We start from the raw sequence: 17,546 nt of genomic DNA, 5'->3' as shown, positions 1-17,546 counted from the left end.
GAGGAAAATCAAGAAAAGCAATTTAAACAGTCTAGAAAGTGTTTATTCAAAGCTGAATATTGCAGCTACCAGCATGCCTGCTTGTTCTGGAGTCAGGCCTAGCATTCCTTGTTTAGAGGTAAAACTGGAGAGGTATATCACTGGTGTGGCATAAGTACAGGTGGAGGGTGAGACTGGTGCCAGCTCTGTGCTGGTGGTCCATGACAGCTCCTCACTTCTGCTGCCTAGTCCAGCATTTGTCCTTGCCTATATTTCATGTGTCTGCTTACAGACAGATCTGCTTTCACTACTAGAAAAGAATGATGCTCTCATCAGAGTTGCATTTGCTTTGTGGCCATTTGTGCTGGAACAAAATTTTATCACTTTTTTTTTTCTTTCTGTTTACTGTGTATAATTGTTTACTGTGCAAATTGTAGTAGGCTAGAAACCTCGTTTTCCTACTAATGTGCATTTGATTTTGCTCGCCTGCAGCCCGAGGGACGAGGACCCGCGGCAGCAGCCGGTCCCATACCGCCGCGCCGGTATGGGCGCTCTCTGCGAACGGAGCCGACGACGACGACGACGCGAACACGGGTGGGAGTGGGAGGCCGGACCTCCCCGCCGCTGGGGGGACGCAGCCCCGGCGCGGGGCGGAAGCGAGCGCCGGCTCCTCCCCGCGGCGCCCGGGAGACCGGCGGCGGCGGGCGCGGCATGGCGGCGCGGCGGGCGGGCCCCGGCGGGGTGAGGGCGCGGCGGGGCCAGGGCGGGCGGGGGACGGCTCTGCCCGCGGCGGGGCTGCGGGGTCGCCTCTGGAGGGGGCCGGGCGGGGAGCAGGCGGCAGGGCGGCAAAGTGCCGGTGGCCGCGGCAGCGCCCGGCTGTGGGCGGCGGCGGCGGCGGGAGCTTGGTCCGCCCTGAGCACTGTTGCTGAAGAGTTGTACCGGGGCTGTCAGCGGCAGCAATTGCTGCCGGGGAGACGGAGCTGAAGTACGACGCGGGAGCGGGACGCCCTGGCAGCGCGGCTCCTACATCCCCGCTCCGGCGAGGAGGCGGCGGTGCCCGCCCTGCTGCTACCCGCGAGAGGTGGGATGTAGCCGGCCGCAGGGTCGCACGCTTCTGCTCATCCTTTGCTGGGGGCGCAAGCATTTCCTCATTGTTTTCATCCGTATATCTCTCTCTCAAAAAAACCCTACGTGTGCAAAGCTTTAACTCTGTAAAGGCTGGTTAAATGTTTTTAAACCTTCGAGTTTGTACCTAACTGCCCCTCGGTACCGCTTTCGAGGTCTGGTGGTGGCAGCTTAGCTCCCCACGCTCGGAGAGTAAATACATCTGCTCGCTGCTGTTCATACGAGCCGCACTTCCGAGTGAAAGCATTTTCTGCTCTGCATCCCTGAATGGACGGACACCCGGCGGCTGGGTTTTCCCCGAGTGAGGGTTCCCAGGTGTGTCCCACCGTCCTGTGCCCTGGCTCATGTGCGTAAACACGGGGTTTCACTAAGGCAGCGGCTACCTGGTTTGTGGGAGTGTCTTGGCTTCGGGGGCACTATGGCTGCCTTAGCACTCGGCAGCTCTTCTGTCAGTAACGAAATGTCCCTGGAAACTTGTGCCCAAACTCACCCTTTCTATGGAGCTTGGAGTGAGTTCCTTCAGACTCTGAGAAGCTGGAAACTAATAGAGTAAAGCTGGTATTTTTATGGCAGAGTTGGGGACTTTCATACAGATGGGACAGATAAGTATTCACCACTGCCTGCTTGCATGTGATTTCCTTTGTTGCAAGGACTAAATGATACAGAAATTAATTCACTTTTCAGTTGTTCTGTAGAAGGTAACAAAATAGGTACTACAGAACACAGACATACTACTGCGCAGGCAGTGAATGCTGTATAAAAGGGGCTTTTGTAGTTTTTAGGATTTTTTTAGATTTTAGTTTTTTAAAATATCAACTATCCTGAACATTTAATAATTACTGCCACAAGAATGTAGGAAACAATAAAAGTAATGAGCTCTGACCTTTATCGATATTTTTTCTCCCTTACGGTGCACCTGTATGTTGTAACCAGTCATGACCAGTTTGCTGGATACCGCTCGGGGTGTGCTGTTCTCTACCTGCGTAAATGGCACTTGCTGTCAGTATTCAGCATGGCCAAAATCCAAGTGAGAGATTTGAGGCCTAATCCTCCAGAAGGTGTCCCATTTGTTTTGGGTAAACAAACCCGAGTAAAACTTGCTCACTGGAACCTGTACCAGCATATGGAGTTACGGGTTTTTCAGTGCAAGTAACGTTTGCTGCCACAGAACAAACTGCCATTGTTTCAAATGGGAGTAGTACTGGGCCCTAACCCAGGGGCAGGAAGGTTCACGTCCAGCTAATCCTGGCTGCTAGAAGCTTATTTTTAGTTCAGAATTAGCTGAGGTTCAGCGTGAGCAGTGTGAGGGAGTATAGACCCGTTCACAGTGCCTCTTTCAGGGAACAGCTTCAAATGATATGGGAAAGAAACAAGTGGTAAGTTTGTGGATCCTTGAGTCTTACCAGTCTTACAGCCTTTTTTATTTCTGATATCAACTGAATTTTTGGAGCATGGGAAATATTTATTGGTGTATACTCTTTCAATATAATTATATAATGCAAAATCTGAAAGTAAACTGCCTTCCTTTTTCTAGATGAGAGAAAGTGCAAGAGCTCAGTTTCAGATTGTTAACAGGAGACACTTTTAGATTTTAGTTGTGTTTGGCCTGCTGGTAAATGTTTTCAAAATCATATGAAAATTAATGTCTTATCATATTTAAAAGTTTTTCATAAATAAGCTTATTTGCTTTTGTTGCTTTCACTGTTGTTCTGAATTTACAACTTCATTAACAGAAAATACTCAGCTCACGCTGTATACTGTGCAAGTATATTGAATGCATAAATTATTGCAGTATTTTGATATTTAAATAGAATGACTGATAAACTTTCCAATGAAAACAGTACCTTACATGAAAAGTAAAAATTATTCAAGTGAAATTGAAATGCAAGCTGTGCCTTGCACACAGCTGTTAGGTACATGTCCCTAATGCGGTGCCCATCAGAACTCTAGTAAAAGCATATTATTCCTGCGTCTTTTACATATTACTTTATGTAACATCTCCATCAGGAGTCTCTGGCTATTTAACAGGCATACGAAGCGAAACATAATTTGGTGTGTTCTGACCATATCTGGAAATAGCTGTTTTCTGAGAGAGGGTTTCACACTGACAGACATTGACTTTGGTCTCTCTTGTCTTTCAGTGCCCGCCTCGTGCCCTCCCTCCGGTGCCAAGGTAAAATCAGTTCATTCTGTGGAATTGATCATGAATCTGTACTGCAGTGTTTTTAAAAGTAATGAAATTAAGAGAAATAAGTGTAATAAACATCTGAGTAGTCATAACAGCTTTAAAAGTAATTGCTTTTCTTGCTACTTTGTTGTCCCAGAACCCCTACAAGGAATACAAGGCATTTTAAAGTTTTACAAAGGCTGAGAAATTTTACTATATTACCTCAGTTTTAATACTCTGAGAGATAAACCCTTTAAAAAGTTTCAGGCAAATAGCTACTTCAGTTTTATTAACATCTACTTTAGTTTTATTGATGTCCTTTTCAATCTCTTCTTCTTTCCCTCTTTGTTTTGTTTCGTGTTCTTTAGTGTATTTGAATCACAAATCCTTCAGAACAGGAATTGCTGAAATTAGACTAGATATTCTTGAATAGGAGTATAGGTGTCTACTAGTTCAACATAGTATAGGGAAAAATTTGGGCTTTTTTTTCAGTGTGGAAGGAAAGGCAGTTATATAGTTTTTATGACATGGTACTTCAGAATTCCTTCAAAGTACCTAAAAGCAAATATGATGTTCATGATTGACAACATATAGTGTCTTTTTAGTAATGTACGTGCTCAAATGTTTCATAACTTTTGTTGGTTTGTTACATATCAGGCAGTAAGACAAGTTTTAATTAGCCAGGTGATAAGCTTTTAATCTGATCTACAGCTAGCCAATGAAGAAACTGTGCATAGTCACGAACAAAGTGTGGAGTCTTGACGATTGCTTCGTACCCTTAACCCTGTTGCACACAACTGCTCATAAAGAGAACTAGGAGTGGGGATAAGGAAATGCATCACAAAAGCAGCAGTGTGAATTTCACTATTGTGAATTGTAATTGATTCAAAATTAACTTTCTTCTCATCTTTGTTCCTTTTACACTGCTCTTCAACACCTTTTCTCCTTAAATGTGAAGTGGAAACCAAGGTGAGTTACTCTGGCATTAAAGAGAATTATAAACATTGGTAGTTCCTTTTGGTGTCACTTCATCCTCTCTTTAAAGATGCTAAAGAGCCTTATGCTTTTCCTAAATGCAGGCTGATTATTTAAAGTGCATGCATACCTGTGCTGCCATTGCTAGAACTGTCTGTTGTTTTTCTTTGTTCTCTTTACTGTTTGCTATTTCCATACTGAATCAAGGTAACTGAAATGTTGTCAGTGTGCTCTAAACAAGAATTTTATTCTTCAGAGCATTATTCAGAGTATTTCAGTTTTTCACTTAACACACGTGCATGTGCATATTTAGCCTCTGTTGCACTTAAGACAGATTTCTTATCCTGTTTTCCTGCCACCTTCTGTATTCCTCCTGCTCGTGTGAATTGGTGAATTGTCATCTCACCTGTAAAAGGTGAAGGATGTCTTCACTTGTAAAAAGGAATCACTTTCTTAACTAGCAGTGGAATGGCTGTTAAAAAAAAGAAATGGAAGTTTCTCCATGCTGTGCACCTATGCCTCTGTTTTATGTTCTGCAGATGAAATTCCACTCAGTCGTCCCAAAAAAAGGAAACCCAAAGGAAAGACTCCATTAGGTAAGGTCCTGCCAAGACTGAAAACTGTGTTTGTAATCCTGGGTGAGACCTGTGCTGTAGCCAAGCTCCTGACAGATACACAGCTTTCAGTCTTGTACTCCATTTTTGAGTAGTGTTCTCAGCTAATTTATTACAATTTATTTTATATTGAATGACTGCAATCTTTTTCCCCAAAGTGGTGTCATTTTAAAACAGGTCTGTAATGCTAACTAAAGTAACTTGTTCCATCCTCTGCTCTTTCTCCTGGTACTGCTAATACAGCATGTCTTGATACTGAACTGAAACAGTTCTTTTATTCCTGCTTTTTTTTCCTTTTTAAAATTTTTTGGATACTTCATTAAATAGTCATTTCCAGCTGTAAGTTGCTTGTTATGTTGAATGTGTTAAGTGCTTGAATTTTTGAATGAACTAAGATAAAACTAATTCAACAAATTGGCTCAATTTCAGTCCTTGGCTAAATAAAGTCACAAGTTAATCATTCCATTATCATCGAAGAGTTAAGAGCCTAAAAGATGACTAGCACCAGAGCTTTGTATTTTTACAAGAAGCAGATCTGCAGAACAAACATATCATTTTAAGCAAGATTACAAGTGTGATCTATTTTGATAAAGCAGAATGTGTTGATAGAATCTAGTGGATTTCTGTAAACCAGTTGACTTGGGTCCATATGATGGTTTGATGGGTAAACCTCCTTTATTTGCTTAAAAGAGTGTACAGTTGAGGCCTCACTGAAAGACCTTTAAACACAACAAGTAGAGCTGTTGCTAGCAGGGTTTCCCAAGGATCAAGTTTTGTTTACTGTTGTTTTCAGTGAGCTGAATGATGGTGCAAAGTACGCCTTGGCTTTGGCCATTACTTTGCTGGTTAATTTTGTATTTTAGCACAGCAAAGATTTATAAAAGGTGGGAAAACCTGTGCTCGAAGTGAAAACAAAGATAGATTTGGTTGTTATCATAAAAAATGCAGTACTTGGAAGAGCTATAAAAAGGCAGATGTGATGTAAAATGGAGAAGTAACTTTGTCTTTCTACTTCTGATCATGCAAATTGATGCTACTGCTGCTAGAATATTTGATGAATTCATATTAACCTGTCACAGAAATGTAGTTCCTCCAAAGCGCAGTAATTCATCTCTCAGACTGGAGTAAACATCCTTCAGTGTTGGTTTTTTCTGCTCCTCCTTTATTCTTGTGGTGTATGCTTAAATTTCCCTTTGATATGACGCTATTTTGCCTTAGCACGTATCTGTGTGAATCAGCTTGTAACAAACTGTTAATTTTTTCTTGTCCCTTGCATTATAATCTTTGCATGTAGAAAGGAAAAATATAGAGGTATAGTTCTTTCCTGTGGTAGATTTCTTTCAATCAGTCCTCTGTTGTATGCCCAAATGGGAATTGTGCTACTTCTTGGGTACTTAAATTTCCTCCTGGGCATGAAACTGTCAGGGTGAAAGGAGGGCTGTCAGCTGTCCCCTTTGTATATTCTTACTTACCACATTTGTTTCCCAACTCTTCTGTTTCCTAGCCAATATATTTTCATCTCAGCTGTAAGCTGGGCAAATACAGACGTTCTGCACAATGTAGCAAAAGGCAGCTTTTTCTTGCCTGTTTCTCAGTGGCTCTGAATTAAGGTTGGTGGATCTTTTCATCTGGTTTTCAGATGACATCGTCCAAGCAGCGGTTCGTCGGCAGTCTGAAAGCAGTGAGCCCCTAACTCCTGAACCTCATGATGTCCCTCCTCAGAGGAAACGCAAGAAGAAGAAAGTACCTACAGGTACGTGAAATAATTGTAGATTGAAAAGAGCACTGAATAAAACTTGGTAACATAGAAATATGATTGGCCAACTTGTATTTTGGCTTAAAACATTTCATGTGCTTTTGTACTTCCAACAGCTGAAAGTAATCTCTGAGTGAATGGTAGCTTAGAGTTTCAGTTTCTGATTTCAGATTCCGTAGGGTACAAGCCCTCATGCAAATAATGGCAATACAGTTTTGGAAGTGATAAAATAGATCCTTTATATCATTCAAAGCTCAGAAGACCATCACTTTTTTTTGCCACTGTTTATATAATAACTACTTACGTATTTAAGTGAATGTATTTCCATTTTTATGAAAGCTGTGAAACTTTCATGTGGTTTATTTTAAATCTTCAGATTCTGAGACCTCTTTTACCCAGCAAAATGTTGCATCCCTATTTCAGAATGGAAATGGCATGGATGTCCCTGAAGCTGAAGAAACAGTGATCCGCAAACAGAGAAAAAGAACAAAGTGAGACAAAACTAGTATAGCTCATAATTTGGAATAACTGTGATAGTGAATGTGGCTGAGTAGTACTTTACATTGTCACATTACGAAAATGTAAAATCTTAAAGCCCACGATACCATTCAGCCTGTGCAATAAATAGTATGTGTGCAGTTCTTTCCAGGGTTGAGACTTAACTTTCTTCACTTGTTTGTTTTATGCATACCTGGATGCATTACAGCTCTGAATACATTTACATGAGCCTAATATTTCAGTCACATACATGAAAATATTAGAATGTGTAACTGCTTTCTTTCATTCTTACTATCTTTTTCTTAATTTTATGAGAAACTTAACTGCTTTCTCATCCTTTTTATTTCCCTTTTCTCCAAGAACTATGCGTTTAAATCAGGCGACCTTTTAGTCACCTTTCTACCAAAAGCATCCACTTTCTTGGCCTTGTATTTAGTTTGTATATTTTTTTTCTAATTGTTAATATCTTGATATGTATTTCTTCCCACCTTGTTGGTTTGACACAGGAAGGAATTTAAATAGAGAGAAAAAACCCAAAATCAAGGATTAGCTTTATGGGTTTAGTTAACTAACTCCACGAGAACTTTAGTCCTTGAAATTATAAACGGGGGTAATATACAGGTCAGTAGCCTGATCGGTTCTTATCAGTCAAGTTAGACATGTTAAATGTTCATAGGAGCCTTCAGGTTTTACATTTTACTTCCTGTTCTTTCTGGGCCGCATTGTATGTTCTGTGCTGACAGGAGACCTCGGCCAGCCGAAATGCACTGTTCCAATGAGCTGGAAGTGGAGGAGGAAGACATCATTGAAGATGAGCACAGAAAGAGCCCAGATCAGCAGCCTGTGTTTGCTGCTCCCACTGGAATTAGCCAGCCTGTTAGCAAAGTGTTTGTTGAAAAAAATCGTAAGTACATCTTGTGATTTAAGTAATTTAAGGATATTCTTGCAATTAAAGGAAGCATTATTGTATTTAAAATCCAAATATTGCAGTATTGGGAAGAATTAGAAAAAAGGTTTTCCAGAACAAAAACTATTTGGAAATAAATATACGTGATAATTTTTCAACAGTGAATGTTTAGTGTTGCTGTGCTGGCATGTTTGGTTGAATTTTTTAACTCCATGATGTGGGTGAAAAAGGCTCTTTGATAGTACCCAGCTGAGCTTATTTGACCTAATACTGTCACAGTACCTTGAGAAGAAGGTATCATTTACTGTATTGCAAGAATTCTTTCAAGTGGAAGTTGGTTTGGTTTTTTGTTGTTGTTTTTTTTTTTTTTTACCAGGGAACACTGAGTAATTACCCAAAGCGCTTTTCACATTCTTAAATTCATAGCCTGACCCACCAGGATGCATCACACTGACAGAGGCATCCTGGTATAAATGTAAGCTGACAAAGGGCAGGAAGTGGGGAGAAGAAATTTTCTGATGGAACTTCTGACACTTACAGCTTTTTAACACTAATAAGTATTCATGTAGAAATGACGATGGAAGGTAACAGTACTCTCTAAAACTGATTTCCTCATCCTTTCAGGGCGTTTTCAGGCAGCTGACCGTGCAGAATTGATTAAAACCACTGAAAATATCAATGTACTTATGGATGTGAAGGCTTCGTGGACTACCAGAGATGTCGCCCTCTCAGTGCACCGAAGTTTCAGGTGAAAGATAAATCTTTTGATGTAAATAAGCAGAAATCAGGGTTGGGTTTTTTTTTTTCCCCCTTCTCCCTGAAAGTTAGCACCTTTTCTCTATCATTGTGATGTATCTTTATTTCTTTTGAATATTCCTAACAAATGGTGGTTCGGGATGCAACAGGTATAAAGTTTCTCAGTCCTTTGGCTTTTGGTATTTGTTGTCAAGAATATCTATTTCTAGTCTAGACATCACATATGAAATGCAGCTTATAACTAAGGAAATCATATTGCAAAGATTCAGACAAAATCTGAATAGCAAGAGATTGATCTGATAACAAAAATATTAGAGACCTACAGAAAAAATATGTTATAAAATGAGATTCGCCCATCAGCTATATGACCAGAATAAAAATACCTGAATTCAGATAGTTCTCAAAGAAAAATCCTGGTTGGTGAAAAAGAGGGAGGAGTGAAATTGGACTGGGGCATAAACGTGCACACAATAGCAAAAAATGATTTTTTTTTTTTTAATATGTGGTTGTGTTGTGATAAAGAATGGGAAGATGACAGCCATTTTCTTTTCTGGTGTATTTTATCTGGAAGCCTGCGCTTGCTTCTCAGCTTTTTCTTAGCAAGGAAGATAATGAAGAGACTGACTCGAGGACAAGTTTAAGAGCATCGCCTAAGTGTAAGGGGCAGTGGTCTTGGGAAGCTACAGGAAGTGAGTGAAAGTATTTGATTCCTGTAGCAGTAATGAAGTGAAGTAGTGATAGGATCAGGCAAAATATCTTGGTTTTCTTTGTTAAGTGCTCAGGTTCTGGTGCAGTCTGTCAAGGGAGGAAGCAGAAGTCCCGTTGTTTAGAATTTTTAAAACTAGATCAGAAAAAGCGCTCAGAAACAATCTCTGAAAGGCTGGGATCCTGTCACGGCAGCAGGGTTGAACAGATGGATTCGTAGGCCTTTTCTATCTGTAATTCTTCACGAAGTCAAGATGTTAAACTTGTCTAATATTCTTTTCTCCATTCAGGGTGATAGGACTCTTTACCCATGGCTTCCTTGCTGGGTATGCTGTATGGAACATCATTGTTATCTACATTTTGGCAGGAAATCAGCTTTCCACAGTTTCTAACCTGCTCGAGCAGTATAAGACACTAGCATATCCAGCTCAAAGTTTGTTCTATTTGTTGCTGTCTATCAGTACAGTCTCAGCCTTTGACAGGTAAAATATGTTTGTGTTTGAAAGGTGTATGTAATTTGTGTGCAATATGTTCCTTTCTCCTTCCTATGGCACATTTTGATCTACTGTTGATGATTTAACGTGATACACTTAAAGAATGATTTTACATGTGGCTGGCTATACAGATAAAGGGTGTACTTGTGCATTCAGACCTTTGTTACTCATTTTTGTCCATTGCCTGCAGCCTTGCTTCAGTGTGCTGGTGCTGTTTTGTGTGATCATGAGGTGAACCAGAAGGAAGAGCTGTCCTGTTTTTTTTGTGGGGGAGAGGGGTGGAGAATAACTAATGTTTCTATCAGGCTACTTTTCATGTGAATCCATTCCCCAGTCAGGTTTGCAACATAGCTGTGTAAACAGTTTTCCTGGCTTAGCTGGGGTTTCTGCACTACAGCCTAAGAGTGGGAATGAACAGACAGAGGACCAAAAAAGACCATAAACAGAGTAGATTCATAGATGTTATAGATGTTTCTTTTAGTTACAGATAGTTTCCATGGCAGCATGATAAGCCAGGGGAGGAGTCGGTGCTATGGAAGAAATTGTGACTTGTTTTTCATGGAGTGGTGGCAGGGAGGAGGCCTGAGTTATTCTTCATTGCTCCTGTACTGGTGTAAGCTATGTGAGCAGTTATGTTAGCATAACTCGGTTGGTGGTGTGGACACTGAAACGAATGGTAAGGATTAGAGAGGGAAGAGATCTCTCCACATTCTCCCTGTTCCAGAAAGGACTGCAGTGTGAAAGCTACGGACCTCATGGAACATCCTCCTTACATCGTCAGTCTTTGTTGGATTTGGCATAATGAGGACCATTGCCGTGTGTGGGATATAGTTGTGTATTAAGGCACTGTAACAGAGGCAGAAGAAGATATCTTGCAAAAAGTAAAAGAACAACAGAATACTGTTAGAGGAACAGTATTATTATCTTACTGGGCTGTGTTAATGACACTTGTTTTTGTTATCAGGATTGATTTGGCAAAAGCATCAGTTGCACTGAGGGGCTTTCTTACCCTAGACCCAGCAGCAGTAGCCTCTTTCTGTAAGTATTTTGAAGTGGATAGGAAGTTGTCCAGAAAAGACAGTAAATGGAAAAATCCTACATACTGTTTTCAGTGAAATCTTCCTCCCTGGTTATTTTCTGCTTTAGAATAGGTGACTTGCTCAGTAGTTGAAAATAGGTTTCAAAGGCTATGAACACTTTGCTACGTATTTTTTAAAGCATTTGCAATAGTAGCATTAGTGGGGCTGTTAGTGAGATAGTTCCTTTCCCACTTCTGAATACAGGACACAGACCTAGCAAAGACCAGAATCACAAGATGCCACCTTTGATGCAGCTGATGGATTGCAAAAGTGCAGAAACCAGATTTTGATGGGTCAGGGGAATGTTGAAGAAGAGAGAATGAATTAAAGGAGACTATCATTGGAGGCAGTGGAGTGAAAGGAAAGAAAATGTAGTGATAATTATCATGTCATGATGGGACAGCATTTTGGGGGTTTGTATCTGACACTAGTAATTCCATTTCTTCCAGTGTACTTTGCTGCTCTTATCTTATCCTTAAGCCAGCAGATGACATGTGACAGAATTAACCTCTACACACCACCTTCGGAAAATGGCAGCATCTGGTAGGAAACTTAAGAAATCACTTCTGTAAATTATAACATAGCTCACTTGGGAACCTTAGTCAAACTGGTGGATTGAAAAGGTTACACAACATACATAAGAAAGTATTAATGAAGGATTTCATTACTAAATCTGCCTTTGTCTGACCTTGTCCTGAATCTTTGATAATTTCACTGAAAAATGAGAACTCAAGGATGCGTTCGGTCATGTTGGTCGCAAATCCATTATACCTCAAACAAGAGCCTGTTGTAATGATGCTGAAAATGTCATCTGGCAGGAACCTTAAGAATCTCTTTTGCTGGAGAAATGGGACCCTACTGAGGTAATCCTTTTGTGTTCAAGGGCAGGACGTTCCGTAGAGAGTCAACACTGTTTTTGAAGGAGATAGTCTAGTCTGTCCAAGAAATTAATGTCATGGTCTTACGAAAAAGTGGTGTGTCTGCCACAGGATGCAAGGGGCTTAGCAGACACAGCTGGCATTAAATATGAAGCATTGTTTCATGCTAGGAGATCACATCCAAAACTGTTACTTTCTGAAGTAGATATTTAATGGACTTAGACTCTAGTAGCACGAGTTTTTAAAATAGACCAGGAGAAGTAGAACAAAAGCATTTACATGAAAATTTGCTGGTTTGGGCAGTTAGATTTTTTTTTTTTTTCTTTAGGGCTTCTATAAATGTTTGTTGAGTTGTTTATTAAAAAGCCTAGATTCTAGTAACAAAACCACAACCTGCTGCTGTTATGAAAAGTAAGAAAAGCATCAGCTAACTTAAATCATAACCTTCTTAAAGCCCTATCTCATACACCCCACAGCATCTGTACACAAGACCTTGCACTGGCTTCCAGACAGGCTTTACTGACTTGCTGTTCACTTGCCTTGCTGCTTCATAAGGAAGTGCTTAAAAATAAGATCGACTGACGACATTGTGCGGTGTCTTTCACCACAGTAAAATTTGACCATGCATTTTGATTTTTATTTTCTGTCTCTTGGCCAAGAAAAGGAATTTGCTGTTGAAATCTACAAGTGGACATTCTCTATGAGATAATGGGGTTTCTTAGCTGAGTCGCTGTCTTTCGTAGTCACTTTCTTTACCACACCTTTGCAATGCAAGACCATCAGGATGGTACAAGTAGTTCTGTTTTCACATCTGGCTTAGCAAGCCTGTTTTTATGATACTCCGTTGAAGTTATTATTGTAACCTGTATGTACCAGCGAACCCCTGACTGATGGGTTGATGTGCTTTTCTCAGGACGGCAGGTACAGAGGAAGAAATTGTTCAGCCATGGGTTGTGGTGAATCTGGTAGTGTCTATTCTAGTTGGGGCAAGTTGGATCTTCTTGTCTTACCGACCAGAGCTAGACCACAGTGAAGGTAGGAAACATTAATAGGCAAAATGTTGTTTGTTCAGGCTTTTATCTGCTGTGCTCTGCGTTTGGTGTTCAAGACTAGTCCTGAGAAATTTTGTGGCTGAGGAAAAACAGGCATCTCCTAGCAACTTTCCAAAGCAAGTGCTTCTTAGCATGCTGGTGTCCGTGTTTGGTTTTATAAAGAAAAAACAGTAATTTAAAAAGGAAAGAAAAGCCTTGTTTGTCCTGGCTGAAGCAACATGAATTTTGAAACATGAGAGAGCATGTGTCTCTTTGTCATTGAAGGGAAAAATAATTTTTACTTTAACAGTATTTTGAATATTTGAAATGTATTTATTCTGCTTGTGTTTTAGAAAATTCCCTGATGTTATTAATGTTCCGTTTGCAAATGCTGAATGTGTTTCGAGTTCAGTAGTATTTTCAATGGAACATTGCAGTAGTTGTGGGAACTCCCGAGCTTTGAAAAGTCAGATTTGTGCTTGCAGAACAGGACTTCAAATGAGGACTGCTTGTGTTGGTCCAGGCTGGAGGAGAGGGCAAGCAAGTCGTTCCCTTTTCTTAGAAGAAGCTTTGCTAGAATCTAGGCCTTCTTCCTTTTGTTGTTCAAACTGGGATCCAAAAGGTGTATCATAACTCAGATTTCCTGTCAAGTGCATGCAACCTGTGACTTGAAGCTATGCTGTACATAAAAATTGTAAGTTTCAACTTACAAGTCAACCGGTATCCAAAGAGTGTCATGAGTTGAAGCACAGATTTGTGTTTGGGAGGCTGAAGAAGATTCAACGTGCTTCTTCAAGATTACTTTAGAATTTTAATGTACAGATTTCTGTATTTCAGCTGGCCTCAGTTACTCTGCTTATTTCTAATAACTCACTTGAAGAGTTAAAAAAAAATCTAGATGGCAGCCTTTACAATCTTTGACAGTAAAATTTATAATAGATGTTTAAATTATATTTAAAACCTATTTTTTAAATAATAAGGACTTACTCAAGGAAGCCAGTGACTTGAGTTAAGTTAACCTGACCAGTTAACTCAGGTTTTGGTGAGCTTTTGTGATATTTACAAGTGCCTTATAAGATTAGAAAACCTGCTTCAGAAATTTCAAGAGAGAAATTCTGTTAGGACTTATCCCAAATAGTAGAGAAAGTTTAGTCTACTAAGGATGAGGTAGCAAAAACATGTGAATCTCAAACTTGAGTGGATAAACCACAGTGTTGCACATACAGATTGTGTAACTTTACCATGTTGACAAGTTGTTGGCAAACAGCCTGGTATATATGCTGAATGCGCTGTTAGCAAGACAGAAAGTACACCTACGTTGAGGGTGCAGTATAGACATGTAAGGGAACCCAGATATGAGAAACTCTACCCTCAGCAGCACAGAGCTCCACAAGGGCTACCTCATCAGCTGCTTAGCGTGCCTAGCTGAATTTCTCCACAAGGAGCTCTTCACTGCTGACCTTAGGCTATCTCCCATTCCTGAGCTACCGTGGTGATAGCTAGCTGTGAGCAGTATCATTCATGATTCTTTCTATCCCAGGTTCTAGTGTTGCTAACTTACGCTGTGATACATGGAGCAGATATATCCATAAACGAATGAGTCTCTAAAGAGAAAGCTTCCTTCTTGAGTCTGACACTCTCAACAATCCCTCAATCTACTTTAGAGTTCTGTTTCAGTGTCCAGGTTGAATGCAGGATGATACTGCATATGATCATCTGCTAACATCATTGCTAATTCTGTTAATTTTGGGGGGCAACAGTAGTTTTCTAAAGACAGTGGTGGCCCTTGCCATTGCTGAGTTCTTGATATTATGATTGGGAAGAAAAGCAGGAGGCTTGGGGGAATGCCAGAGCACTTTTCAGGAATAATGAAATCGTATTCAGGTGAAACTTTTAAAAGAAAACATAATTCTTCTCTTTCTCTTTTAGAACTGATGTTTCATGCTGAAATCGAGGAATTTCCCCAGGGAGATACCATACCCAGAGTTCAGCCATAGTGTGGAACAAGCATCTGCAAATATTGTAGCTGTGACTGACGGCTCAACATGTTGTGTCTTATAGCCATGTATTATAACTTTCATAAAGAAAGAAGTGTATTTTTATATTGTATATATTTGGTTTTGATCTTTTTATGTATGCTACAATTTCCAAATGTGATTGAAAACTTTTATACTTTTGGTTTTTATTTTACAAAGTAGATTATCTCTAGTGCATAAAGTCAAGGTGATTTTGTAAATATTGGTACCTATATAGCCAAAGAAACTAGATGGATGCAGAAGATCAGGTATTCAGTGCTTTTTTGACTGCTGTACAGTCTTCAACAACCTGCTTCTGTTACTAATGCTGATAGCAGTTGGCTTACCTGATTTGGCTAAATATTCTCTAGAGATTAAAATAGATCTTATGAAGAAAGTAGTCTAAGGAAGATTGTAAAACAGAGTTAGGAAACATAAAAACCACGAAGTTAGTAAGCATAAAATAATCTGGGTTTAGATGTCATAAAAAGTATTTGCTAGAATAAGGGATTGGATTGTCAGGGATTTTGTTTAATAATTCCTTAAAAGAGGACACTTCATTTTTCTTCATCTTCATTTACTTCTCTTGACAAAGATCTTGATGATAACAAGTTCTTTCAAGTTGATGTAGATACAGGACACAGAAGTTTTAATGTGGCAACAGTTTGGTCAGCTAATGAATACCTAAATACATCCTTTAATCAAGCAGGGGTTTTTTGGCTTGCCAACAGGATATATGTACATCCTGTAATTTCTCAACAGTCAGGACACATAACTATTGCAAAGTCATTCACAGGAATAGTGTTCCGATTTCTCCTTATCTTGTATAGCAGGAGCAGTAGTGTTACTCACTGCTCCTTCTAAAGAAACTTGGATTTCACAGTTCCTACTTCTACCTATTTTGTTAGAGATTGATTTCCCCCAAAAGGATATTTGTTGTTTTGTGTTAGGATGGAATGGGAAACTTCTCCTAAAATTACAAGAAAATGCTTACTAAAGCAAAAGAAAAACTCTGCAGCAACCCACCTTCTATGTAGTGATGCAGTAGTAATAGTGGCAGTTGGTGGGTTTTGATCATGATAGCCAACATTCTTTTTCTTTTATATTGAAGTGGCAAAGTGAAAGCATCACAGCTGTGAATAAATACGGATGTATTGCAGGATGAAACAATCTCCTGAGTAGACCTAGACAAGAGCTAGTTTGAAATCCATTTCTCAAGAAAGTATCACCTGAAACCCCAAACCTATTTCTATATGTTATTTAATATGTATTGATTTTGCATTGTTTTATTTAATGTGTGTGTCTAAGTGTGGTTGTAAAGGGTGTGCAGTTGTCAAAGTTCCCTGGAGAATTACTCCACTTTCTAGTAGTGAAGTTAAGAGTAGCCAGATGAAAGACTTGAAGGGGGATGTTAAAGAGCCAGTAACTTCCTATGCTGTTACCTGAGTTGCTTTAAAACAAGGATGGGAACATGAATAACTAGGGCGGCTGCTGCTGCTGCCCTGTTGAGGACTTGAGTTCTGTTATGCCCATCCAGCAAATCTAAGGAATTCAAAAATTCAGTGTTCATGACATTTTTTAAATGCTGTGGTAATCTTGGGGGGTGGGGGGAAAAAAGAGTTCTACCAGAATTAAAAGATGTTCCACAGCTGTTGGCCGCGTTCTGGGAAGGAGCTGTTAACCTTTTTTGTAAATTGTTATGGCTCTTGTGTAGGTATTTTTGCAAAACTGTAGAGCTAAATTCTGGCTGGCACTGCCTTGTACATTAAAATAGAGAGATTCAGGGTGCCGCTCCCCTTCAGTGTTGCCCTGGAGGTTCTTGTCATGATTTGGCTGCAGGAGGTGGGGATGAGGCGCTCCTTAGTGTTCCCGTGTAGGTTGCTACCACACTTTCTCCAGATGTGGTGTGTTTGATTTACAGAATTGTTGAGCTCCTGAAGATGAGACTAATAACTCCTTCTCTTTGCTGCTTGACATTTCTGTCACGTTGGCATGGTAAGAAGTGTCCTTTTGCCCTCCAAGTATGGAGCTCAGGCAAAACTGGGCTAAGGCATCACATCAGTACAGGAAAAACTTGAATAACATCATTGTTTGATTTCTGGCATTATTACTGGGAATTGGCCTTCCAAGTATTCCTTAGACAACGCGATGCTAGCCAAGAGCCAGATTCGTTCTCATTGTGAAATACAGTAGTTTGTTTAGATGGTTGAGCAGGGATTAAGTTAATGAACTTAATGGGATCAATATTTCAAACCAGGCTTGCCTTTGCAGTGTATCTTTTTGGGAGGGTCTGAGTATATGCATATTTAAATTGATGAGGTTTGAGGTTGCCATTTAAAATCACACTTAATAAAAAATTTGATGGCTAATTATCTATTTTACAAAGTACTTTTCATTCCATTAAGCCTCACAGTGGAATATGAGTTTAACTGAGCTTTTTTGTTTAGTTACTTGGAAAGTTTCAGAATGAGTTTACAAAATACATGTTTAATTACAAAACATGCAATATGTGTAGAAGCCTTAACTGAAATGCCTTTGTGCGTTTCCATACCATTGTTTTTAATGCA

At 39.9% G+C, this 17,546-nt stretch overlaps 1 protein-coding gene across 2 annotated transcripts; it reads left to right on the top strand.

The window, feature by feature from the left end:
• Positions 1-690: 690 nt before the first annotated feature.
• TMEM237 (transmembrane protein 237) lies at positions 691-16,574 on the top strand. Of its 2 annotated transcripts, none has more exons than XM_050899840.1 (13): positions 691-720; positions 3,246-3,277; positions 4,230-4,240; positions 4,786-4,842; positions 6,500-6,613; positions 6,993-7,107; positions 7,858-8,018; positions 8,646-8,769; positions 9,773-9,964; positions 10,941-11,014; positions 11,505-11,598; positions 12,847-12,968; positions 14,894-16,574. In XM_050899840.1, the coding sequence occupies exons 1-13, from the start codon at positions 691-693 to the stop codon at positions 14,959-14,961; spliced, it is 1,194 nt and encodes a 397-aa protein (XP_050755797.1). In that variant the 3' UTR covers positions 14,962-16,574. The 2 variants fall into 2 exon arrangements, with proteins under 2 accessions (XP_050755797.1, XP_050755796.1); XM_050899839.1 differs by lacking the exon at positions 691-720 and adding an exon at positions 2,426-2,480.
• The last annotated feature ends 972 nt before the right edge of the window (positions 16,575-17,546 follow it).

This window comes from Gymnogyps californianus, chromosome 7 (assembly GCF_018139145.2).
Source record: "Gymnogyps californianus isolate 813 chromosome 7, ASM1813914v2, whole genome shotgun sequence".
NCBI lineage: Eukaryota > Metazoa > Chordata > Aves > Accipitriformes > Cathartidae > Gymnogyps > Gymnogyps californianus.
This window is presented reverse-complemented; position numbering and strand designations above follow the sequence as displayed.